General features: G+C 48.6%; 1 protein-coding gene across 1 annotated transcript in view; it reads right to left on the bottom strand.

Moving 5' to 3' along the window:
- LOC135883718 (exocyst complex component 1-like) overlaps window positions 1-26,505 on the bottom strand; it is a 58,117-nt gene that overhangs the window by 5,265 nt on the left and 26,347 nt on the right. Inside the window, exons 9-14 of the mRNA XM_065410957.1 lie at window positions 26,228-26,321; window positions 12,127-12,245; window positions 10,650-10,760; window positions 10,307-10,380; window positions 1,972-2,212; window positions 601-784 (exon numbers count right to left, since the gene is read on the bottom strand). Coding sequence (XP_065267029.1) covers window positions 601-784; window positions 1,972-2,212; window positions 10,307-10,380; window positions 10,650-10,760; window positions 12,127-12,245; window positions 26,228-26,321 — 823 coding nt within the window. The remainder of the gene's footprint in view (window positions 1-600; window positions 785-1,971; window positions 2,213-10,306; window positions 10,381-10,649; window positions 10,761-12,126; window positions 12,246-26,227; window positions 26,322-26,505) is intronic.

Below are 26,505 nucleotides of genomic sequence, written 5' to 3'. Positions count from 1 at the left end.
GCCAGGCTCGGAAGCAAGAGACCAGCTTTGAGACCCACGTTAGGATCTCTTGCACGGCAATGCAGAGTGCAACCTGCAAACTACCAACCTCCCTCTCTTTCTCTTGGCCAATGTACAGCAGTGCTTTTTGGGGGGAGACCTTCTTTCTAACAACTTATTCCAGTGACTCTGCACCTCCTGAGACTTCTTAATATTGCTCTTGTATTCTCTCTGCTTCAGTGTATCTATAGCCAGGAAATGCATTCTCAGCCCTCAGCTGTACTGGGTTTTCACTTGGTGCAGCTCAGGAAGGAAGGAAGAGTGACTCTATGCCATCCCTCTGGGACCCCAAACAAGCCTTTGCATGTGGGTGTGTTTTTCTGTGCATAGTGCATACACATGGGTGGCTGCATATATGTGTGTGGGGGTGTGTGAGGGATTTCAGTGTTCCAACTTGGATCAGGATCCAAATTTCATGCTGGCCTCTCTGTGCCACTAACAGAACCAGAATCCAGATCCAAACACCCTGGGCTTTAAAAGAGGGGGTTTGAAATACTGCTCCAGATCTGAATGTTGTGATTCAGGTCTAAGCTTACTCCACCACTGGCTCTCTGTACTCACTGCTGCTGAAGACGCTGCCCACCAGTTTGGTGTGAGCTTTATCCAGCTCGCCTCTCCGCTGAGCCCATCTGAACACATCCTCCGAGAAATTCACGAACTCCTCAAAGCGGCTGACGAAAGGCAGGATCCCGCCCTTAGCCCTGCTAGGTACCTTCGCTTCCTCGATTTCTTTGCACAGGACACACTGGGAGCAATAGAATAAAACAGAACACTCTCAGACTTGGCCAGTCCCTGGCTCTGGGGTTGGCATGCCAAAGAGCCTGTCAGCAAGCAATCCCCACTAGAGCCTGCATGCCAGCATCAGAGCCAGCTGAGCCCTGTACTCGTAACCGACAGGAATGAATCAGGAATGATAACATGGTCAATTTCAGTGCTTTCATTCATAGGCTGGCAGATTTTAAGGCCAGAAGGGACCACTGGGATCGTCTAGTCTGACCTCCTGTGTGGTATACATCAGCAAACATCACTAGTATTATTAGCCTTCCTCCAGCCCAGAATGACAGCCCTTGAGTCCGCTTGCCTCAGAACTAGTACAACATGGCCATTGGCAGGGCAAGCTTCCCCTCCAATGCCCCAGCACTGTGCCACTGACGGACCACTTCTAAAGAAGCGAGGGGAGTTCGGTCTCCAGGGAGGATTCAATCTTTGGTCTCTGGGATAATGCTAAAATAATGTTTATCTAGCACTCAGCCTGAGCCGAGATAGCCACAAAGGGCAGGCATGAGTTCCAGCTGTGGTGCTTTTGTGATATGGGTAGGGTGACCAGATGTCCCGATTTTATAGGGACAGTCCTGATTTTTGGGTCTTTTTCTTACATAGGCTCCTATTACCCCCCCAGCCCCTGTCCCGATTTTTCACACTTGCTGTCTGGTCACCCTAGATATGAGCATCTGTCTACTAGCAGCTAGTGTGAAAGCCGTGTACCGCTCCACGCAGATGGCCGAACAATGACCAGTTGGCAATAACTTGCAGCTCACTTTCAGCCACTGCTAAAAGCACCGAGACAGGAAAGTTCCTAGTGATGCATTTTCAGCCACTGCTTTTAGGAATGTGCTGTTTGAAATCCCTTGGCCTCCCAGCCCTGTGTAAAAGTACGGCCTACGCAGCGTGCCCATACAAGTGGGGACGTCCTCGCATACGCACTAGCAATGCATGATGCAGGGAGATTTTAATTCTCACAAGAACTGAGAGCCAAATCCACACAAGCATTGGCTTCACTGGGGGGTAGGGGGACTGACTTCAATGGAGCCAGGCTGGTTTACTCCAGCTAAGCATCAGACCCAGAAGCTCCATTCATTCGCACAAAGGGTAAATGCTGGCTTGGGGCTCCAGCGCGCCGAGGCTCATCTCTGCTTACAGATGGAGACTCACAATGCACTTGTTGAAGTTGTTCTTGGCCAGGAGCAGGATGTTGCTGAGGCCCACATTGAGGAAGGAGGAGGAGGTGGCTGCGGAAGAGCCCTGCATCTCAAACATGTAGTCATTCAGGGTAACCAGGACCTGCAGGCAGCTAAACTGTTGGACTTTATTGCAGGTATCTATAAATCCTCTCAGCTCTGGCTCCAGGGAACTGAAGATTTCAGACAGCAGCTGGGTGGGCTGCTCTTCTAGTCTAGAATAAGTGTCACAAACAGAGAGGGGGTTGGGACAGAGCTGCTCAGGCAGTGGGCCAGCCAGAGAGGTATGGACAGGGTGACAGAAAGACACAGGCAGGTGAAGCTCAAACACAGCCTCTTCAGCCTCACAAACCAGGGCCTAAGAGTGCAGACACCAGATACACACAAAGGCCCAGATCTCACAGGTACTGAGGTGCCTAACTCCCCTTGATTCCAAAGGGAGTTAGGAGCCTAAATACCTTTTAATGATTTGCGCCAATGACCATTGGCAAGTCATGTACTTCAGCTCTACACCATGGTATTAGTGATTTGTCTAAAGCAGGGGACTCAAACACGCGGCCCGCGACCTCCTCGCGGACCTCCCGCCCTCCCGCAGCGTTTAGCTAGAGCAGCTCCGGCTGCCTGCCTGCCCTGCCCCCAAGCCGGGAAGTGGCCGAAACCTGGGGGAGGAGGGGCGCAGGGGTGTGTGTGGCTGTTGCTTCAGGCACCGCCCCCAGCAGCTCCCATTGGCCTCGATTCCCCATTCCCGGCCAATGGGAGCTGCTAGGGGCGGTGCCTGAAGCAACAGCCACACACACCCCTGCGCCCCTCCTCCCCCAGGTTTCGGCCGCTTCCCGGCACAGCGCGGTGCGGGGGCAGGGCAGGCAGGCAGGCAGGGAGCCTGCCCTGCCCCCGGTGTGCGTCGGGCTGGAGCCCGCCCCCTGAACCCCTCCTGCAGCCGAAACCCCTGCCCTGAGCCCCCTGTCACACCCTGCACCCCTCCTGCACCCCGACCCCCTGCCCTGAAACCCCTGCTGCACCCCACACTCCTCCTGCACCCCAACCCCCTGCCCTGAGCCCCCTGCCGCACCCTGCACCTCTCCTGCACCCCGACCCCCTGCCCTGAGTCCCCTGCCACACCCTGCACCCCAACCCCCTGCCCTGAGCCCCCTGCTGCACCCTGAGCCCCCTGCTGCACCCTGCACCCTGACCCCCTGCCCTGAGCCCCCTGCTGCACCCTGCACCCCGACCCCCTGCCGCACCCTGCACCCTAACCCCTTGCTGTACCCCTCACCCCTCCTGCACCCCACACCCCAACTCCCTGCCCTGAGCCCCCACCACATCCCACACCCCTCCTGCACCCCCTGGGGGCAGGGAGGGGGCAGAGTTGGGATTTCGGGGAAGGGGTTGGAATGGGGGCAGGGGCAGGGCCTCATTGAAGGGGTGGAGTGGGGGCGGGGCCGAGGGTGGCGGGGTGGGGAGGTGTCAGTAAATGCGGCCCTCGGGCCAATGTACTAGTCCTCATGTGGCCCTCGTGGTCATTTGAGTTTGAGACCCCTGGTCTAAAGTGATAGCCCTACCATGACCAGTGACTTAAGAATAACACTGCGATGGTCAAGGTTTGGATGCCCAATTCCCAGTGAAATGAATAGCTCTGGGCACACTTTTGACCCCCCAGTCCAGTGTCCTATCCTGTCCCAAGATACAATACAATCAGAATTCTTGCAGTTACCTTGATAATATATGTGCTCCTATTTCTGTGCTTTGTTTCCCCGTGTGAGCAGACTAGAAGTAGTGATAAAGAACCCTTTCACACAACCACTCTGCTGAGTAAACACAGCACTGCCCCGAGTCCTGTGACATTTCAGGCAATTTGACCCAAATTTGTCCTATTCCACACTCATTTACACGGATGTAAGCCATGGGCATGATGACTGATTTTCACCAGTGTAAATGTGATTTGAATACAAGCCAACATTTTTTTGTCCCATTGACTTCATTCATTCATTGTCCAACTGGCTTCAAGTACTGGATTGACTGAGGGCCAAATCTTACCCAGCTGTCTTCTTGTGATATTAGTTAGCAACAGTCCCCTATTTATCTGTCCTACGTAGTTATAAGTCTGCTGTTACCATAGCATCTGAGCACTTCACAATCTTTAATGTAGTTATCCTGAATATACACCCCTGTGCAGTAGGACAGTGCCACTATCCCAACTTTATAACCAGGAACTGAGGCACAAAGAGGCTAAGTGACTTGCCCAAGGTCACACAGCAAGTCTGTGGCAGAACACTGCCTTGCCCATGTCTCCTGAGTCCCAAGCCAGTGCCCTGCCATTAGAGCGTCCCACCTCTCTTGGCGGGAACTGGACAGTACATGCCTTTGAATGACACAGTGCGTGTGTCCATACTCCCTAAGATTAGCCGGGTCTGTGGGAGCCAGGCTTATGGACTTGGTGTTTCCAAGTCTGCGCTTAATAATAATATATATGGAGATATACCTATCTCATAGAGCTGGAAGGGACCCTGAAAGGTCATCAAGTCCAGCCCCCTGCCTTCACTAGCAGGACCAAGTACTGATTTTGCCCCAGATCCCTAAGTGGCTCCCTCAAGGATTGAACTTACAACCCTGGGTTTAGCAGGCCAATGCTCAAACCACTGAGCTATCCCTCCCCCCATAAGAGACCACACTGCATAGTAACCCTACAATTGCTGGACCAGGGTCTCGCAGCTGTGCTGATGTGTCCACACTGCACTAGGCAGATCTTCTGACTCTGGTTAGAAAATGCAGTTTTGTCAAAACATGGGATTGTGTTGACGGGAGAAAGTCGATTTCCTTTGTTTTGATAATGTAAAACAGTTTGTTTCCACTTTAGTGTTTTGATTCATTTTATTTTGACTCTTATATGATATGAACTATTGATATGTTACTGATATACAGCACACACCCGGTTATCTGAATGCCCTGGAAGACAGCCAAAACTTTTGGATAACTGGAAGTGCTGCTGAGCTGCAGCATCACTGATGTGGAAATATGTAGAACAAAGGGAGTAATGCTGATGTTGGCTTAATACTGTCCTTGGTTTTTTACTCTTTAATAAATTACAAACTTTACTGAATTTATTAAAACACCAAAATTGTATTAAAATGACTGTGGTCATCATTTAATTCTGAATTAGTCATAACTGTCCTGCCAAGCTGCTGCTGTTGCTGATACAGGATTAGATCTCAGGCCTTGGCTACACTTGCCGATGTACAGCGCTGTGAGTTAAACCTGACTTCGTGCAGCTGAGTAGGGAAAGCGCTGCACTCTGTCCACACTGACAGCTGCCCAGCGCACTGTCGTGGCCACATTTGGGCAGCTATCTCACAGAGCACCGTTTCCCATTCTGGCGCCATGGGTTGTGGGAAGGGGGCGTGGGTGCGGGGGATTCTGGGTCCTGTCCCAATGCCCCGTGATGCATCGCTTCACATCCCAGAAATCCCTTTGTTTCCGTCCACCTTTGGCACCATCTTTCAACGGTTTCAGAGTGCAGCGCGATCTGTCTGCGGGAAATGGAGTCCGAACTGCTGAGGCGTATGCTGACGAGTCTCGCCAGCACGTCACGTTTGGCTGTCGAACTATTCCTTAAGATCCAAAGTGACAGTGAGAGTGAGGGTGAGGAGTCCGACGATGCTATCGAGCCGCGTAACGCGTACGACACGAAATTGCTTGTGGCATTCACGGACATGCTCAGCACCGTGGAACGCCGCTTTTGGGCTCGGGAAACAAGCACTGAGTGGTGGGATCACATCGTCATGGAAGTCTGGGATGACAAGCAGTGGCTGCAGAACTTTCGGATGAGAAAAGCCACTTTCATGGGACTGTGTGAGGAGCTCGCCCCCACCCTGCGGCGCAAGGACACGAGATTGAGAGCTGCCCTGCCAGTGGAGAAGCGGGTGGCTATTGCAATCTGGAAGCTGGCAACTCCAGACAGCTACCGGTCGTTCGCAAACCAGTTTGGAGTGGGAAAGTCGACCGTTGGAATCGTGTTGATGCAAGTTTGCAAGGCCATTAATTGCATCCTACTCAGAAGAACCGTGACTCTGGGTAACGTGCAGGAAATAGTGGATGGCTTTGCACAAATGGGGTTCCCTAACTGTGGAGGGGTGATAGATGGGACGCACATTTCTATTCTGGCACCACCCCACCTAGGATCCGAGTACGTTAATCGGAAGGGGTATTTCTCTATGGTTCTCCAGGCGCTTGTGGATCACCGTGGGCATTTCATTGACATTAACACAGGCTGGCCCGGAAAGATGCATGACGCACGCATCTTTCGGAACACTTGGCTGTTCAGGAAGATGCAGGCCGGGACTTTTTTCCCAGAGCGGAAGATCATGGTAGGGGAAGTTGAAATGCCCATTGTGATCCTTGGAGATCCCGCTTACCCGTTAATGCCGTGGCTCATGAAACCCTACACAGGGAGACTTGACAGCAGCAAGGAATGGTTCAACTACAGGCTGAGCCGGTGCCGAATGACTGTGGAGTGTGCCTTTGGCCGTTTAAAGGGCCGCTGGCGATCTCTGTATGGGAAGCTGGACTTGGCTGAAAACAGCATTCCCGCGGTTATATCTGCGTGCTGTGCCCTCCATAATATTTGTGAAGGGAAGGGTGAAAGCTTCACTCAGGCATGGACCTCCGAGGTTCAACACCTGGAGCCTGAATTTGCACAGCCAGAGAGCAGGGCTATTACAGGGGGCCAGCGCGGGGCTGCAAGGATTAGGGATGCCTTGAGGGAGCAATTTGAGGCTGAAAACCAGCAGTGATATCTGGTGCCCTGCACAGGAGTGAAGTGCAGTAGTTCCAATCTTTAGGAATCAGTGTCTGCTTAGCAGACAAGCAGACTCTTTTACTTTATGCAATAATAAAGAATGTTTTCAAAGACAAAGAATCCATTTATTGAAAAGAAAAAAAATTATTTATTGAAAAGAAACAAGGGGGTGGAGTGGGGAACAGTACAATCACAGATTCGCATATGTCCTGTCTGGTGTGCTGTGCAGTGAGTGCTGCACTTCAGGATAGCTATACTGCATGGTGATGGGGGTTGAGTGCAGAGGGTAAGGGTCGTGGTTTTCAGGGCTGGGTGGTGAAGATACTGGTGTTGGAGGCAGCGGGTAGCGTGAAGAACATGGAAGTTGGGGAAAGTGGGTTGGAGGTGACAGTGGGGCACAACGGAAAGAGTTTTGGGACAAGGGCTGTAGGGGGGGGTGGCGTTTGCGGTACTGCTCCTCTTTCTGCATGGCTACCAGCTCCTGGATAGCATCTGCTTGGCGCTCCAGGATGCTTATGAGCCTATCAGTGCTTTGCTGCCGGTGCGCGGTGCTTTGCCGCCGGTGCGCTGCATTTTCCTGGCAGATCCTGCTTTCTCTCTCCCTCCAGTCCTGTGCTTTCTCATTCTCTTTAATAGATTGCCGCATCACTTCTTGCAGCATGTCTTCTTTGCTTTTTCGCGGTCTCTTCCTGAGTCTTTGCAGTCTCTGAGCAGGCGATAAGAGGGACGGCTGAGGTCTCAAGGTTGATGCAGCTGTATAGGCAAAATGCAACATTTAACAGAGGCAGCATTGTTCATACCAGACAGAGTAATGATCCCCCCCACACTTAAGGAGTAGAAAACACACAGGGTCTACACAATAGCATAATTTTCCCGTCTGAAACAGAGCACACATATCCCACGGGAGCCTCACAATGGTGAGTAAAGGGGACTGATTGTTTCAGGGCTGCACTGTCCTCTGGGTTTCTGTGCCTTGGGGAGAGCCAACTGCTTCAGGGGGCACCTACACTGAACACTGTCCCAACATTTTCCACAGGAGTTCGTCCTGGATGATATCTCGCTGCTGAGGGTGACCTGGGAAGCAAGGGAGGGTATTCTACTGCAATGCGGCTTCCGCCCTGGCCCATATGCAGCTTGCCTGTGTGCAGCAATGGTCCCTCCTCCCCTCGCGGCACAGTGGCGCGGACACGTTAGCCTGGCTGGGACAAGGACCACGGCGGCTCTCCCAATAAACCTGCGCAAACGCATTGCACACGTTCTGGATGAGACATTCGAGGAGATTACCGAGGCCGATTACTGCGATGTGATAAACCACATCAATGCACTATTCCGCATCTAGGCATGCATGCCTAACCCTCCTCTCCCAAAGAGCCCGCACCGAAAAAATCCCTTCCCAAAAAAAAAAACTGCTTACCGGGATCCTGCTCTTCTGTTTGTCCTCCACCAAGTACCGGCCGCTGCGACTGGCTACCTTCCTCCTGGCTCGAGAAGAGCTCCTGGCTGCATGGCTGCAGGGATTCCGGGGTGTCTCCATCAGGCCCACCACCATCACTCCCGTTTTCCTCCTCGTCCTCCTCCCCCCCCCACACCGGCTCTGAAGTGTCCATGGTGGTGCTCGGAGTGGAGGTGGGGTTAACCCCAAGTATCGCATCCAGCTCTTTGTAGAATTGGCAGGTCGCGGGGGGAGCACCCGAGCAGCCGTTTGCATCGCGGGCTTTGCGGTAGGCACTCCGCAGCTCCTTCACTGTAATCCTGCACTGCAGGGGGTCCCGGTCATGGCCCCTTTCCATCATGTCCTTTGATACCTTCCCGAAGGTATCGTAATTCCTACGGCTGGAGCGCAGCTGGGACTGTACAGCTTCCTCCCCCCAAACACTGATGAGGTCCAGCAACTCGCCATTGCTCCATGCTGGGGCTCGCTTGGCGCGTGGAGGCATGGTTACCTGGAAAGATTCGCTGATAGCACTCCACGCCACGCCGGGCTGAGCAAACAGGAAGGGGATTTTAAAAATTCCCGGGGAATGTAAAGGGTCGGTCACATGGTTGGTTACCTGAGGCCAGGGCAGTAGAGTTTGAACTGATGACCAGAGTGGCTAGAACAGGCATTGTGGGATACTGCCGAATAATTCTGGAGGCCATTCACAGCGCATTGGGCGGCCACACTGGCGCCGCAGCGGCAGTGCTGCACTCGCTATTCCTCTCGGAGAGGTGGAGTACATGCAGCGCTGCAACCACGGAGATACAGCGCTGCAAATGCCTTGCCAGTGTGGACGGGGAGTGAGTTACAGCGCTGGGGGCGGCTTTACAGCGCTGCAACTCGCAAGTGTAGCCAAGGCCTCAATAACTGCAGGTAGCTGCAATACAAAGTCATTGATTAGCACTAACAGGTGCTAAGAGGCTAATTGAGAAGTTATGAGTGGATGATTAACTCTAGGGCTACACGGGAGACACTGTGGATTCAGATAATTAGGATTTTTGGATAAAGGGCATTTGGATAAGTGGGAGTGTACTGGATTATATTTAACGTTATGGGTATTTGTATGTAATAGACAAGGTGATATCTTTTATTGGTCTAACTTCTACTGGTGAAAGAGACACGCTTTTGAGCTACAACGAGCTCTTCTTTTATTACAATGTTTTGACATCATTGGAATGAAACATTTGATCATTCCAAATACAATTTTTTTTTGGAATTTGTGTGGTAAATTTCAACTTTCGTTCCGATTCAGAATGAAAGCAAATTTCAAAGTGTCAATTTCCCATGGAACGTAAATTCTATTTTCTAACCAGCTCTGCTCCCAGGTCACTGCCACAGAGGGGACAAAAATGATAGATCTACTTTGCATGTCCAAATACTCCACTAAGATGCAGGCTGTCTGTCTGTTATTTGTATTACAGTAGTGCTTAGGAGCTCTAACCTCATAGCATTTGCTGTAATAGTCAAATAACCTCTGGCTGAGTTACTGAAGTCCTCAAATCTTGATTTAAAGACTTCAAGTTACAGAGAATCCACCATGTACTCTAGTTCACACCTGCAAGTGACCCCTGCCCCATGCTGCAGAGCAAGGTGAAAAACCCTAGGGTCTCTGCCACTCTGACCTGGGGGAAAATTCCTTCCTGACCCCAAATATGGTGATTGGTTAGAACCTGAGCATGCGGGCAAGACCCACCAGCCAGACACCTGGGAATGAATTCTCAGAGCCCTCCCCATCTAGTGTCCCATAAGCAGCCACTGGCAATATATGCTAATAGCAGTCATGGATGGGCCATATGCTACTGTAGGCAATCTCATCATACCATCTTCTCCATAAATTTATCATGGACCAGAAGACCATTGTGCTAGGCGCTGCACAAATGCGTGCTGTTGGGGTGTGTCCCTTGAAATGCCTGATGAAGGGTGGAGAGGTATGAAATCACCACAGTCATGAGACAAAAACCCCTTGTCATGTGCAGCCAATTCCTCAGACACAAACTCCCAGGAATTCCAGGCACGACAGATCACTTATCATCCACGTACTCGGTCTTAGTCTTGGGCCAATGAGACTTCTCAGGAAACGCTACATCCTTCCCTCCCTTGCTTGTGGCAGGTAGCTGAAAGAAAGAATGGGGGGGAGGGAGAGTACCATTCCTCTTGAGAGACTTCCATTCTCCCACTTGGACGGTAGAAGATAAATTTTATGTGTCAACTCAGCAGAAGTAGTAGTGCTTCACACTACAACTCCATATACAAGCTTAGGGACACAGTCATAGAGATGCTAAGTTAGATAAGAAATTGCTCAAGCATCAGGTTAATCTCAGCTCCTTGCTCCCAAAGGTTAACTCTCTCATGGTAGGATCAATGGCTCACTTAGCTGACTTACCCCCAGCCCCTCTTGGTCTGCAGCATCCTGACTCAGCATAAAGAATTTCTCAATAAACCTCTGCTCCGCAATGCACAGGGGTTGCAGCTCCCTCAACACCTGCTCCAGCATCTGCTTAGAAACAATCAGATACATTACACACATTGTTAAATACTGTCTCCCACCTAGCATGCCTCAGTCTTTCCTCCTGTCCCCAGAGCTTCACGGTCACTACTACCAGGCAACAGCAGGAGCATTTAGAGTATTGCTGTGCTAATTGCCACACTGTTTCGGCATTCCCAGATCTACTGTACATGAAGCCTTTTAATCTGGAGCAAATTTTACCCTGGCTGGATCTGTAAACATGGCCAGTGTGGTACCCAGTTTGATCTCAGCAGCATGGAATAAATGACACTGTGGCCTGCTGCAGGCCAAGCAGGGGATTCGGGAAAAACCACAGGCAAAGGTTTGGAGGCTAAAAGTGCAGCAAGTTCTCCAGGAGTCTGTGTGACTGAGAGCCTGCCCCCATTTTACATCTCCAGTCTGGAATTGTGCTTCTCATAGAGAGCTGGGTGAATAATGGATTTTTTCGGTTTGTTGTTAATTCTGAAAAATTATAAAAGATTGTTTTAGGTTGAACTGAAAACAGGTTTTTTTTCTGAATTTTTGGTAAATTGGAAAAAAAATTGGGGTTGAATTAAATGTTTCCATTTTTAAACATTTTTAATTAAAAAAATAAAATTAAAGGAAACTTGGAAACAAAAAGTCCTTTTGAACCAAAATATTGAAATGTTTCATTCTGACTTTTTTTTTGGAATTTTTTTAGGTTTTCTTTCTGACAAACAATTGGGTGAAACTAGCATGAAATTGACAAAATGTTTTGGTGCCATCAAATCTGCGCTTTTCGACTGAAAATGTTTGCCCAGCTCTATTCTCAAGTGACTCTATGTTAGGTGACCTGATCATGCCCTTGTCCCTCTTTAAGATGCCACATCCACTGTATGTTTTGATAGTAACTAGGAGGTGCTCTTGATTAATCCTCCTCTGTGCTGCCCCCAGACATGTATGCTATCATGCAGGAGTTCAGCTCAGAGCCCCGACTCCATCCTTCCACACACCTATGTTGGGAACCCCCCGCCTGGAATCTACTTGTGGGTGTCACAATCAGAGAGCTCTCTCACAAACACCGAGCTAGGGTCGGAGAAGAAGCAGGTTGCCTCATTCTCTTTGTTCAGTTAAAAAAACAACCCCTACACAACATCATCAACAACAAAAAACCACATTTGATTTGTGTCCCCTTGACATAGACTCCATGTAGCGCCTAGAAGACCAGTGCCTGAAGTATGTGCTTAGGCAATCTGCGCCTGTTACAGGTAGAGAACAACTCTGCTCCATTAATTCATGGACAGAAGGGAGGAGTATTGAATTTGTGCATATTCCATAGCCACCTTTCTAAAACATAAGTCCCATCTTCTTCTATTAACTCTCAGTTCCTTACTTTGACAACATTTCCTCTGTCCAGTTCATCCTCTTCCCCTTCTCCGCTGTCAGCGAGACAGAACTGAGGGTGCTGTCTGCTCCCACAGGCCACCTGCTTGTCTAGACCTTCTTGAAAACCTGGAACAGACATAACTTCTGCAGGCTTTTGTATTTACCTGTGTCTCTTTGCTTCTCTCCCTCTCCAAGCCGTTACACAGTAGCCATGCACGGAGTTCCCAGGCGATGCTCTGGAACTGCTCCCCACAAAGCCAGTCAGGACTTTGGGGAGCCTCCTGTCCCTCGGAGCAGACTGTCTTCAGGGTAAGAAGCTTACACAGCTTCACCTCCTGGGTCTGACCTTGGAGCATTCAGCATATGCCCCTCCGTGCACTTCCCACAGCGAGTCCGCCCAGGTGGGGTCCTGGGGAAACCAGAGGTCCTGCACGCACCCCAACTTCGCAGTCAGACGTGACTCTCAGCCAGCCAGTAAAACAGAGGTTTATTAGATGACAGGAACACGGTCTAAAACAGAGCTTGTAGGTACATAGAACGGGATCCCTCAGCTGGGTCCATTCTGGGGCACAGCGAGCCAGACACCCATGTCTGCACTCACTCCCCGTCCCCAGCCAGCTCCAAACTGCAACCCCCTCCAGCCCCTCCTTTCTGGCCTTTGTCTCTTTCCCAGGCCAGGAGGTCACCTGATCTCTTTGTTCACCTTTAGCTATCCCCTTGCAAGGGGGGAAGGGCCCTGGCCATTTGTTGCCAGGAGACAGATTGTCGGCCATTTATACACACTGGAGACTTAAGAAATGCATATGGAAAACTGAGGCACCCACACAGTATTCAGCGGATACATTAAGAACAGTCCCACTTCGTCACACCTGTGTCTCTTTGCTCCTCTCCCCCTCCAAGCTGTGACACAGTAGCCATGGATAATCAACATGTCAACCATAGAGATGATCACCTATAGCTATCTATCCACTCACTCAGCCAACCAGGCATACATGATGGGAGGATCTGGGTATAAGTTGAATTGAATCAGAGTACTCTAGGCAGTGGGACAGCCATATTAAAATAGTCAGGGGGGACCAGGAGTGAGAATGCGTAAGTCTTACTGCAACTTTGAAAGGGATGTAAACAAGGGAGTAGAAAGTTGAAGAAGGGATCTCCCACCTATTCTGCACAAGGCTTTCACCTATGGTCATAAGCTTAACTCTCAACTCTCATAGACCGCATTTGTTCTCTGATGTTACTGTCAGGTGATTCAGCCCTTCCCTGTTACACCTGCTGCTTCCATATGGCCCAGTTGGCTTTATGGAAACCAGCCCTTACTGCCTGATTGACACGAGACACAGATTCCGATGGACGTCCTATTGTGGTCTCATTTCTCTCTCTCTCTCCTGTTATCACCCTTCTCTTCTCTCTCCCCTTCTCATCTACTGGTCTCCTTCCAGTGCCGCTTGTCCCCTTACTACTCAATAGTAGTACAGATGTAGGAAAATCTGGGAATGAGAAATCCTGGATGCTATGGATCCTCCAGTTGGTATAAATCAATAAAACCGGTTGAAAATTTTCCATCAGAACTTTTTTTGATGGAGAATAGGGTTTTAGATCAAACAATTTTAATGGAAAGTTACTGCTTTCCTCAGTTTTTTTTGATTGACGTAAAACTGAAAATATTCATCTGAAAACTGAACATCTTTTCAGTTTTTGGCCCAAAATTTATATTGTTTTGGCAGTTTTGGGACAAAAAGTTAAAATTTTCTGCTGAAAATGTCAACAAAAAACCAAACAAAAAATTGTTTGTTTTCACTGAAACTTTCTGCGTGAATAAAACTAACACTTTCCAGCCAGCCCTAAAAAAATCAACCCAACTCCACTAACATCAATGGTGCTATGCTGATTTATGCCAGTTGAGGAGCTAGCTTTAAAAATCTGGGACACCTAGAGTAACTGTCTCAGAGTCCTGCCCTTTCTGCACACAGGATGAGTGCAGCCACCTTTCTTTGGAAAAGATTTAGCCGAGGTTCTAAACGTTCAGAGAAGGACAACAAGGGTAATTAGAGATCTGGGCAAGCCTTGCTTATCTATCTCTCTGTCTCAATAAATGACAAAACCCCCCAAAACCCTATTATTTCAGTTTTGCAAAAATCACCAAAAGAATTTTCTAACACGACACAAAATCTTTTCAACCACTCTCTGCATAAAGAGGATGATAAAGCAATGACATTTTACTTCATTTAAAAAAAAATAGCAACAAGAATTTTTCAAGACAGGAAATTAAAGCCTGGAAAAAAGAATGGATAGAAGATAGAACTATTCAGTGATAGCTAAGTGAAAACTGTTCAGTTCCTTTTTTTAACCTTACTCCATAACATGAGAACAAGGGGATGCTTGAAATCAAAGGGCAGTACATTCAGAACCAATAGATGGAAATAATTCTTTATGCAGCATGCAGTCAGCCCAAAGAATCCAGTGCCACAAGAGCCAGTTGAGACAAATAGACAGTGAGACATAGGGTGTGACTGGGAGATTGCTTTATCACTGTGTCACATTATGGATGTGCTGTGGTAGGTGTGGACTGCAGACTGATACTGGGGTTCAGTCTTCTAGCCATTCTTTTTTACAGGCCTTAATTTCCTGTCTTGAAAAATTCTTGTTGCAATCCAAGGGAAATCAACACCCTCCTACTGAGGGCAGGGAAGAGCAAGGAAAATAATGGAATAGAGCAAGCAGAGGTGAAAGTAAGCGAGTCCGGTCCGGTACGGCGTACCAGTAAGAGCCAGTACGCTGTGCCGGACTGGACCGGCTTCCACGGCAGTGATTTAGTGGGCCCAGGGCTCCAGCCGCTGCGAGGAGCCGCGAGCCCTTTAAATCCCTGCCGGAGCTCCGGCAGCCAGGCTCCCAAGGTGATTTAAAGGGCCCGGAGCGCCACGGTGGCCAGAGCCCCGGGCCCTTTAATTCGCTCCTGAGCCCCAGGGCTCCCAGCCACCTCTGCAGCTGATAGCTCCAGGGTGATTTAAAGGCCCTGGGGCTCCCAGCCACAGCCGGAGCCCCAGGGCCTTTAAATCTTGAAAGGCCCCGCCTCTTCTGGTTGAGGCCACGCCTCTTCTGGTTGAGGCCACACCCCCACTCAGGACTTCGGCGTTCCGGTAAGTCCTTTAAGTTACTTTCACCCCTGAGAGCAAGTATAACCTAGCGCTTCAGGCTCTCAATCATTTCACTGGGCAACTGCAGCCCTGCGTTGCTGCCCCTGTATGGTGCTGTATTACATAGGGCAAGCATCCAGGCTTGCTCAAAAATGGGGACTCCCGGCTATAAGCAGGAACTGCTGACTTCTCCTGTGAATCCACAACACTGGGAGGGATTCCCTCTATCGGGGAATACAGTACTTTCAATAAGAGATTACCCAGATCCGTATCTCTGTAGCGCAGTGCACAGGAAACTCGGGGACGCCACCGCTGCAGAGTGCAATCTGCTTTTACCGAAGGAATCTCCAGTGGGATTCTCTGTTTCCCATCAGCAAAGGAGATCTGACAAAATATGGGTGCCTTTGTGGGTTAATCTGTGTGTGGAGGGGGGAGGGGGGATTCTGTCTCACCTCCCTGGCCACCTTCTCTTCCTCAGTGTCAGGTCACTCCACATGAAGCCACTGATCTATTAGCATTGCACAAATGGCTAGCTACACTGGGAATGAGCAGTGCTGTACAGGGGCGGCTCTAGCTTTTTTGCCGCCCCAAGCACGGCAGACAGGTTGCCTTCGGCGGCATGCCTGCGGGAGGTCCACCAGTCGCGCGGATTTGGCGTAACCGCCGCCGAATTGCCGCCGAATCCGCGGGCCCGGAGGACCTCCCGCAGGCAAGCGGCCGAAGGCTGCCTGACTGTTGCCCTCGCAGGTCGCCCCCCGCTGCTTGCCGCCCCAGGCACGTGCTTGGAGCGCTGGTGCCTGGAGCCGCCACTGGCGCTGTACAGACTACAGCAATTCTGTGCTGCAGAGGATTTCAGTATTTTGAAATCTGGTTTTGTTCCCATTTGGAACGAAAACCAAACATTTCAAAATTCTGCCTGAAAGGGAATGAGGCCCTGGCTGGGGCAGTCCTCCTGGCCTTAGATACCCTGGGATCCCATGCTACTGAGAAGCCACAAGCCTTGGAGTCGGGATTCCAAAGGCTTCCAGAGATGGGCTGCCAAAGAGCCAGACAGGCAAGCTGTCAGGAAGCGAGGCAGGTTTCCAATGGAATGCTACCAGGGTTTCATCAGAACTTTGTCAAAATCGAACCCTCTCTGCAAAACAGATCAATTTCACCGTATTCCACAAAAGAAAAGAAAAAAGTTCCATCAGTATTCTTTGGACTAGCTCTAGTGATGAGGTTGGTTGACTTCTCCTATGGTATCCGTTATTGTCAGCCACTACTGTATTTGAGGCAGTATGTTCCTGATTTTCTGAGCCAAGCACAGGTTAGTAATGTAGAGATGCAGACACTGGAAGTCGTTTCTGAGCTCTGTAAGCAATGATATGGGAGCATGAGCTTGCATGAGACACAGTCCCCCTCATCTTTTTTCTTCCTTTTTGCTCCTGCAGCGTTTCCAAGATATCCTGGGTAAATCTGTGTAGAGAGTGACAGAGGGTGGGGTACGAGATGTGCCCTCTTCAGAAGCAGATGGATACAACAGGCAAAGATTTGGAAGCCAAGTTAGCCTTTTTTTCTAAAAATTCCCACCATCATTAACATGAGTTCAGTTCCAGCAATGCCGAGAGCTCTGCAGTAGATGGGCTGCCAGTTCTCACTGCCATTTTAAGCATTGCACCAGTGAGAGCAGATTTTTAAAAAAATATCCCCTAGTTCAGACAGGACTTTAGCAATATATGCCTGGAGACAGGAGAGACTGAACAACACTGATGTGCTACAGCAATTATTCCAACAACAACTGGAGCATCCTGCTGTGCACCCCAATCAGCAGCCACTTTCAGCCTATAGACTTGCCCATGTTCACAACGAAGGTCTCTGGCGGAGCTGGAACAGAACACAGATTCCCAGGCCAGTGCCTTAGCAATGAGATCATCTTGCCTCAAGATGAACTACGCACCCGTGGATGATTCCCTGCAGCCTCATGCCAGGTACAAAGCCCTCAAAGACTCCTGCTGTAACCACAATTGGTTTCCCAGAGACTTTGTTTCCTGTCATTATTTTAATTACTAGCTTTTTATTACATGTATACAGCCATTGAAAAAAGATCGGTGAACCGCTAAAAGGAAATCACCGATATAAATTACAAAACCAGGATTATACAGCCCTGCTGTAACTCATAACCGATACCATCCTTTATTATTTTTAATGAGTCTCTTTTCATAAAGGGCTTCTCAAATAATAAAGCTAACTCCCCACCCAGCAGGTCTCTCCATTTTTAATAGCCGCAGTGCTGCTGGCAAAGACAAGCTTTGCTTTCTATTACCCCACAGCATTAAAAGCACCTGCTTGGAACCCATCAGTTACTATGCTGAGTGGAAATGGTGGTCTCTTTGCCTTCTGTACTGGTTTTGCTAATTCTTTTATTTAAATAAGTGTGTTTGCCTTTCTTCAGGAAACCGAATCTGACCACAGCATCTGGTAAACCTCGGCTCACGCTGTTTGCTGTCCCCATTGCTAAGGCTTGGTCTACACTTACCCCCCAATTCAAACTAAGGTACGCAACTTCAGCTACGTGAATAACGTAGCTGAAGTTCGAAGTACCTTAGTTCGAACTTACCTCGGTCCACACGCGGCAGGCAGGCTCCCCCGTCGACGCCGCGGTTCCCCCGTCGATGCCGCGGTACTCCTCTCGTCTAGCTGGAGTACCGCAGTCGACGGCGATCACTTCCTGGTTCGACTTATCGCGTCCAGACAAGACGCGATAAGTCGAACCCAGAACTTCGATTCCCAGCCGCCGAACTAGCGGCTGGGTGTAGACATACCCTAATTCTCATGGCTCTCTGCCAGCATGTTCATCACTTCTTTGCAGGATTTCTTCTTTGTATGAGAAAATTGGCAAAGTTACCTCAGGAAATGCTGTGGCTGTGCATCAGAGTAACTAAGAGGCAAGGTCTCTCTCTCTTTTAACTACCTAGTTTAGACAATGTGACTCAGGTGAACCAAAGCGGAATCCCAGCTCCCCTGGATTGGCTGGTTGCAGAATCGCAGCTGATAAATCTAGCTCCTTCTCGGTGAGTCACAGAACAGCTTTAGAAAGTTTCCACTGGATTATGCAAGCTGCAGCAAGGTAAATTGGATCTGACCAGAATATCACCTCCCCACCTTACAGGTGACATTGGTGGAACACTCTTGCATAAACAAAATGGAGGGAGCTGTGCGGTCTGGCTTCTTGACAAAAGGGTGGTTACTGGGTCCCTGGGGTAAGGGATGTGGCTAAAAGTGCACCAGGACCAGATTTTTCAAAAGACCTAAAATCCAAAGGGTAAATTAGCGAAATGCTTTCAGCTGGGTTTGTATTGGATGGAAAAAAATTACGAAACTATAATCCATCTATTTGAATGTATATTGCATTAAGGTGTCTGCCAATCAACTTTGATTACACCTGGCCAGAGGTATCAGCTTGTCCTTTGTCTTTAACAGGTTTACCCCCTCTTGCTGCCCAAGCACCCTGTTTACTATGTAATATGTAAATTGAGATAAACACACATTTCTTTGGTTAGGACAGAGTTGTTTAACAACTTCTGCATAGCCAGGGCTAGATGGATTTGAACATGTGCTAACATCATACAGGGGGAATTCATAACTTTACATTCAATGTTGCTATGTACCTTTCACCAAGATATTATTGGCTAGGGAATTATTAGTTTTCAAATGATACCTCACAAGGCATATTTTGTACAAAGATTATTACAGTACTGTGCAGGGTGTGAATGTAGGGGTTCATTCAGTCACCATACCCTTAGTGTTCGGCTAGGCAAGCCCTCCTTGACACTCAGAGCCATGAACCTCTTCCTCCAGCTATCACTGAGATACTCATGGTTAAGTAAAAAGAAGGATGCTCTGGTGACTGAGGCTTCATGCTGGCATTTAGGAGACCCAAGTTCAATTCCCACCTCTGCCAGAGATGCTACCCTGGCTCATCTGTAAAATGGGGAGAAATCCAGGCCTATCATGGACTGGCTGGCCCTTTAAGAGGAGCCAGGCTGAGCCCTGCCTGTGAAGACCAGCTACCTTCCTAACTGATCCTAATTGATGTGGGATCAGGTGGCCTTGAGTAATGATGGGACCCAGCTGAAAGAGGGTTTGCACAAAAGGCTAACAGATTGCTTCAGGAGGAAGTTTGTACCCTGATGCAGGGGGCAGTAGGGGTAAAAGCAATCCCTGGAGGGGGTCTGAAAGAAGGCCAACCCACAGGTAAATGGCTTTGGAGGTAGACTGGAATTGAAGCTCCAGGCTTAGGGAAGAGATACAGAAGAGATGGGGCCTAGGGTTCCTCCTTGCTGGGAAAAGGGTACCAGGGGAAGCTACAGAGGGAGCTAGTCCTGTGGTGGGCCCTCAAACAGGGGCAAGGCTCTAGGGAAAACAGTGCTGTGGGCCAGTGTTCCCAAAGAGGAAGTGGGAGCTGGCCAGAACCCAGAGAGACTGAAAGCTTAAGCCCATGGTAGGCTGAGGATAAGCCTTTCAGGGTAGCAGGTTCCCAGAAGAGCGGGATTGAAGAGGAGCCCAGGAGGGGAGAAAGGCTCTCATGAGTGGCTAGGTTTGTGCTGGACACTATTGGAGATGTTGATACCCTGGAAGAGGTGAGGCTATAAGTGACCTGACTAGAGGGCTGAAACCCGAGAAGAGGTAGACCCTGCAGGGCCGGAACAATGCTCTGCGGGGGGTGCTAGATGAGGGTAGCCCAGCCACGAGGGCATATGCCAGCGGGGAGTCCACTGTGATATGATACCCATTGTCTGCCTTGCCTATGTAGGCAAGAACCATCTCTTACTATGTGTATGAATAACCCTAGTGCAATGGGGCCCTGATTTCACTTGGGGGGGCCTGTGGGAGCTACTAGAATACAAATAATGAAGGCTTCAAATGTGGCACAGGTCAATTTGGATGCATAGTAACTCCAGGCATTTGGATGACGATAGTATACCAATGGCTGGCTTGTACACAGCACATGGAATTGTAAAAGGGGAATTGCACTGGAAGCCACAGCGACTTTGCTGACTGCCTTGGGTAAAGCTTTTGATCCATGCCCCAGTGCAGCAGAAACCAACTAGTGCTATGCTATATTATTGTGGTTCCAGTCCAGAGAGACTCGTGCACCTCATTGATTGCTCTACTGATCCTCAGTAATATGCTCATACCAATCTTGTGTCAATAAACTTTATAGCTCACTACCACCTACACATCAGTGTCTGTTTTGACCAAAAAGTGCCTCCAGATACCCAGCTCATGGCAATGCTGATCCCTAAGGAACACGAGAATTATCACACCAGATCAGACCAACAGTATAGCTAATCCAACAGCATATCTCTGATAGTAGTCAGTACCAGATGCTTCAGAGGAAGGTGTGAAACCTTCATGATGGACACTTTCCCCACCCCAGATACATTACTGTGTGAGTCCCTTTATATTCCTCTCACTGACTCCCCTTTAAGAGGGAAGAGGCTAGGAAACTGACTCTAGGGTGGGTGGTCTGGAAACGATGCCCCTGGAGGAGGGCATGGAAGTTTTCTGTGATTGTAACATGTTGTATTTTGGGGGTTGGGAAGAATGGTTTTATCATGAGGGTTCTGCAGCTTACTGTTCATAAATAAATTATGCCTAGAGGTGGGTCTTTGCACTGGACACTGAAAGACTATATTCCTTTCTATGGGTGAATGAAGGGGAAACTGAGGCAGACACACTGGTCATGATGCAGCCAGGTGTAGGAGGGCACCCCAGGAAGGGGCAGCCCTGATACAACCCCTTATGAATTTTTATCCTTCCTAGTGTAACTACAGATATTGCATATAAGTAGCACTGCCTTTCTTGAATCCTGCTTACTTCTTGGCCTCCATAATATCTTGAGGCAATGAGATCCACAGATAACTGCATATTGTCTGAAATGGACTTCCTGTTCTGATTTCTAAATGTGTAGCCTTTCAATTGTATTGAATGCCACCTTGCTCTTGGAGTATGAGAGAGGGTAAATAGAAGCATCTGACTTTCTCTATACCGTTTGTTAGTTTATATACCTCTATCCTGTCTCATTAGATATCTGTGAGCAGTTGTGGGCAGGTGCTTCTGTTCACTGTCTGGCACGCTCACGCCCTGTGACCCAAGAACCCCTTAATACCAACTGACAAGGGGATGTAGATAAGTTACAGGAATCTCCTGATTCTGGATTGTACATGCTGGCTCATCAAAGAGTGTCATGTGAGGTCTCAGTTGAAAGCCGGTGTCTCACTAGTCATCAATATCATTGTGAAAAGTATGTACGGGTACTATGTAAGGAGTTACGTATCTATTCCAGAAAATTATGTTCTTAAGCATGTAATCGAAAAGCAGGTCACCACATATGCCTTAGACCGGTTCCTGCAGACAGGAGGCAAGAAACATTTCTCTCTCTGTCCGGGAAGTAAATTAAGCATTGTAAGTTAACACAATGGATGCCCATTAACATTTGACTTTGTATGTAAAGGAACAGATGTGAAATCAACAGGAAAGGAAGATACAGGAACAAAGAAGCCATGGGGGAAGGGGGCGTTAACCTGTCCATAGGAAAAGACAACAAACTCTGGGGGTATTTCTAGAAGACAAAGAAGACAGCCTGGCCCCCTTCACTGAGGAAAAAAAGGGACAGCATCTTTGCATTCATGAAAGTGGGGTCTCAACCAGATTTGGTTTGAAAAAAATGCTAACAAGAACATTGGGTGAGATCAAACTTCTTTAGCCAGGAGGTTAACCTGCTAGTTAAGTTTAGTCTCTGGAAAGTGTGTTTATAATTTTGTTTTACATGTAACTACTTGTTCCCAATATTCTTACTTTCTGTTACTTTGATAAACTCATTCTTGTTTTCACTATAAATACAGTTAAGTGCTGTAGTGTCATGCAAAGTGCTGGTCCTGAGTTGAATCCTACAAGCTGGTGGGTAATGTTCCTTTGGGAATAGCCGGCCTGATAAGTCTGTTTGTTCAGTGATTAAGGTGCTGGATGGTGCATGGAACACTCCGAGTACTTGGGGTTGGTGTGTGCCTACCACTAACCTGTACAGAGAGAGCAAGGTCTGCAGGGGCCTGGAAGGCAGCGCTTATGCTGCTATAGGCTGGTGGTTTCAGGGTGCTGATCCACAGCCAACATGCCTTCATGCTAATGGCAGGTAAGTGGTGAGGCGTCTCTCAATTCTTGGTCCTGTTGGGGAACATCACCTCACACCCACCCCCCATAACGTTCCATGTAATAGACTTGGTTGAAATTTTTTGACAGCTTTTTCATTGCAAAATGGCTTTTCAAGGACAATGACTTTTTTTCACAGGAACATTTCCCAGTGATTGAAATGTTTTCACTTTTCAACACCATTCTGAAACAAAACACCTGAACACATTTCATTTGGAAATTGTGAGAGAAATCCCACTCCCTCTTCTTACTCCTTCATTCCCAAAAATGGGGGGGGGGGGGGAAAGGGACAGAAGGACTTCTGCTTCCTTTTTTACTTCCCCTCGTTAAACATTAAAAATAAGGAAAGGGGAATGTCTTCCTCATCATAACAAAATAAACCAATAAAAATTTTGATTTTTTTCATCAAAAAACAAAAAATTTCAAAAAATCTAAATATTTCATTTAACATACTTTTTTCCCAAGGCAGCTCTACAGCTAAATTTAGAATGCTACACTTCATGATTCCATAGACCCCCATTCTACAGAAAAATCCCTATCTGTATGGTCCCTTATGTCTGCATGGGGTCCCCTTACACCCAGATCCGGTATCTTAGCTATTTCTGCAGTGCCTTTCACCTGGGTATATACAGCAAGGCAGTGCTCTAGTGTGCTCTAACAACATTGCACTGTTTATAAACATTAATTCTAGTCCAATTGTTAAAGAAATCATTCTATAAGGCTTAACATGCTGTACTGATGTAATCCCGAAAATGAATTTAAACAGCTATATTGAGTTCAGCAAGTAACTCTCTATAATCTCAACTTCCCCTTCCAGTTTTGCTGAACACATGAAATATAATAGCTCCAATCCTTGTTAGATCATCTGGCAGAGTTTGTACACATCTTGTGTGTTACATGGGAGAAGGGGATGCTAAGAGACTATGGGGAACTGGGGTGAGATGCTGTGCTGCTCCTCGAGGAGGCACAGCACAGAACTTGCAGCCTGGGGAGAGAGGGGGCTAAAGTGGCTTTAAGCCACTTTTGAGCTTTGCTAATCCTGGGTTCCTCCAGGGACTGCAGGCTCCTGGAATAATTTAGACAGCCCCAGGGGGCTAATTTACAGCAACTCCCCTAGGGTGCCCTATGGGTCACAGAGCTGCCCAGAATCTCCTGTGTGTTGTGTGATGCAGCTGCACCCTGGACACACCCTCTATGGTGGGACTGGAGAGAGTGTCTTAGGAAAGCAGCCTTATGGTAGTCTTCCACAGTGCCTGTGCCAGAATCCGCCCTCTGCTGGTTATGGGGCTGTGGTGCACCATGCACTGCTCTGGGATTGGAGCAGGGTGAGGATCTCCCCACTAGAGACAAGTCGCTGGTGTGCAGTAGAATATGGAGTACAGCTCTCCAGCAATGGGGGGAGGAGGAGAGCCACTGTGGAGCTTGTGAGCTAACAGAGAACAGCAACCACAAGGAGAGAGGAGGCTTTGAGACACAGTCTGCATGGGTGAGCCACCTTGTCTGCATTTGCGCACACAAGTGCTTTTCATAATCACTTCGCCAAAGCTTTTGGGATCAAAACACAGTTATTCAGCTGAGCATGAAACGGGAAGAGTTCATTCAGCTTTGGGGAAACAATCTGATGGAGCCATGGCAGGTGAAATAACTGAAGTCATGTGTTGCTGGGAAATGCCTGGAAAGATTCCCACAATTCAAGGCAGACCTGGCAAAGGTGCAGGCAGTTACGTTTTGTAGACTGAAGGCACCATGGACGCAGATTTGGAAGACAGGGTAGAGGGTTGCTGCCTGCAGCTGGGACTAGTGGCAGGGAATCAAGAGGGTGGGAATGATCTAATAAAGCCAAGAACAATGTAGTTCTGCCAAGTCTTCCCAAATGAGTCCAGTGTCAAATGGATGCTGTGTAAAGGGAATGGAAATATGGAAAGGAGACCATGACTGCAGCAAAAGAGAAGTGGGGGTTAGTTGAAAGTGTCGCTTTGGGGAAGAAAACCAAAACCCCAACGTGACTCAGAAACCAAGGATGTATAGAGAGGAAAGCAGGAGCACACCTGCATTCAGAAGGGATGATGGGATATTTGCCCACCCAAGGGAGCCGGGGGTGGGGATCTCACACCACAGCAGAGCAGCAAAGGTATACGTGGGTAGGCTGATGTCCAGCAGGCTGATCCAGCAGGAATTCCACTAGCAGAGCCATTGTGTTGGTGTTTCCAGTGTCACTTTTAGACATTGTTCTATCCCTTTGTCTCTGGGTGATGACGGCCTCACCAGAGTGTGACTACACTAATGATCCTATCCAAAGAATACAACACTGACCAATCAGGAGCAAAAAGACACAGGTGGAATATTTTATAGCAAGAGATGGAGAAAATCAAAGAGGAAGCACTGGTTCACATGTTCGGTAGCGCGCTATTACATAAACGGACAATCACTATTGCCGCTTGGCCCCCCCTTACAGACTCCATCGCAGACCACGGGACAGAGAGGAAATGATGACTGGAGAGGACCCTAGGAACAGCTGAGGAGTTTAAAACTACTGCGGCGACCTGATCCTAGAGCCAGTTTATCTCCTGGTGTAATTTAGAGCATTCCTAGCCCAGCTGGCTATGGTCTGTAGGGATTGCTGGGATGCAGTGCATTCCAACCATGTCTATTTTTTCCCTGGGGGAATTACCTTTACACCAGGGGCTGCAGAATGGGAAGGGGCCACACCGGCTCTTTGCCAGCCCAAGAGGGGCTGCTTTTTGGCCCATCATTGTGGGAACAGTGCAAAGGTCTGGAGTGGGGCTCGGGAATGAGCCCCTCGGGAATGAATTATTCCTCCACCCTCAAACCATGCTGTGGGAGCAATGTGTTTCTAATGCCTCAATGCAGGTTGTAAAATATATGTAGACCAGCAGGTCTGACAGCTATGGAAAGTGCCTTTCATTTCACGTTAGCTCCACCACAGCAGATTACTACTTACTATCCATGCCACTGACAGCAATGGGAAACAGCATGGCTTAGCAGTCACTGAACCATCAGACCGATATGAAGCACTGTGCAAACAGCTTCCTCCCATTGCAGGGAGCAATTCATGACACAGCACTCTTGGATTCACCCAACACTCCTCCCCACTCCTCCCCACACGTTGTGGACTTGGATTAATTTTTTTTTCTATTTTCTGTTGGGAAAATCTAAATGAAACAATTTGTTTTGGGGTCATTTTGATATTGATCTCTGCATCTGCCTGAGCTCTCCCATGCCTTACGGAAGCTGTAGTTTTTTGATCAGCCGTGTATTAAAGTCAATGCACTGTTCACCTAAGTAAAGTTATGCATACGTTTGTGTTTGCAGGGTTGGCAAACGTTAGCACACTTCAGGGAAAAACTAGTATCACAGAATGGTTCTGGGCTTCACCTGCACTACCATACAAACAGACAGCGTTGCATCTCTGGCTCTCTGATGCCTGCAGAAATGCCTATGCCTCTCCACAGCAGAGATTTATTTGTGAATTCCTCGAGGGGAAGCCACAAAGACCCCAAAGCAAATAAGCAGTACTGAATAAAACCTGCAGCAAAGGTTTGTTTGATCATACAATGTCCACCTGGTGTAAATCAGCATAACTCCTCTACAGGCAATGGAGCTTTGCCAGTTTGCACCAGCTGAGGACTTGACCCACAGATGAGAGGGGAAAACCCACCCAAGGAACTGATAGTTTGGGGAAGGGGATGGGGGTACAATTCCTCTGTGTACCCCACTTACAAATCAATCTCTGTCCCACAGCACTGAATCACTTACATTCCTTTGTTCTTCCCAGCAGCAGCATTCTGGCCAGCTCGAAAAAAGCTTTGATTTCCCTCTCGTAGAGTCTGCTAAGATTCCAGGCATAGACCTGGAAGGGGAAGGAATGGGGAAGGAAATGCTAGTGGGTCTCTCTCCTATCTCTCTGCAGCTCCCCATCTCAACCACCACCAAGCCATTCTCAGCAGTCTCTATACTGTGCCTGATACAAAGCCTACTGCAGTCAGTGGAAACATTCCTGTTGACCCCAGTGGACTTTGGATCAGGCCTTTGGG

This window comes from Emys orbicularis, chromosome 9, assembly GCF_028017835.1.
Source record: "Emys orbicularis isolate rEmyOrb1 chromosome 9, rEmyOrb1.hap1, whole genome shotgun sequence".
Lineage (NCBI taxonomy): Eukaryota > Metazoa > Chordata > Testudines > Emydidae > Emys > Emys orbicularis.
The sequence above is the reverse complement of the archived record's forward strand: the minus strand, read 5'-3'. Positions and strand labels throughout refer to the sequence as shown.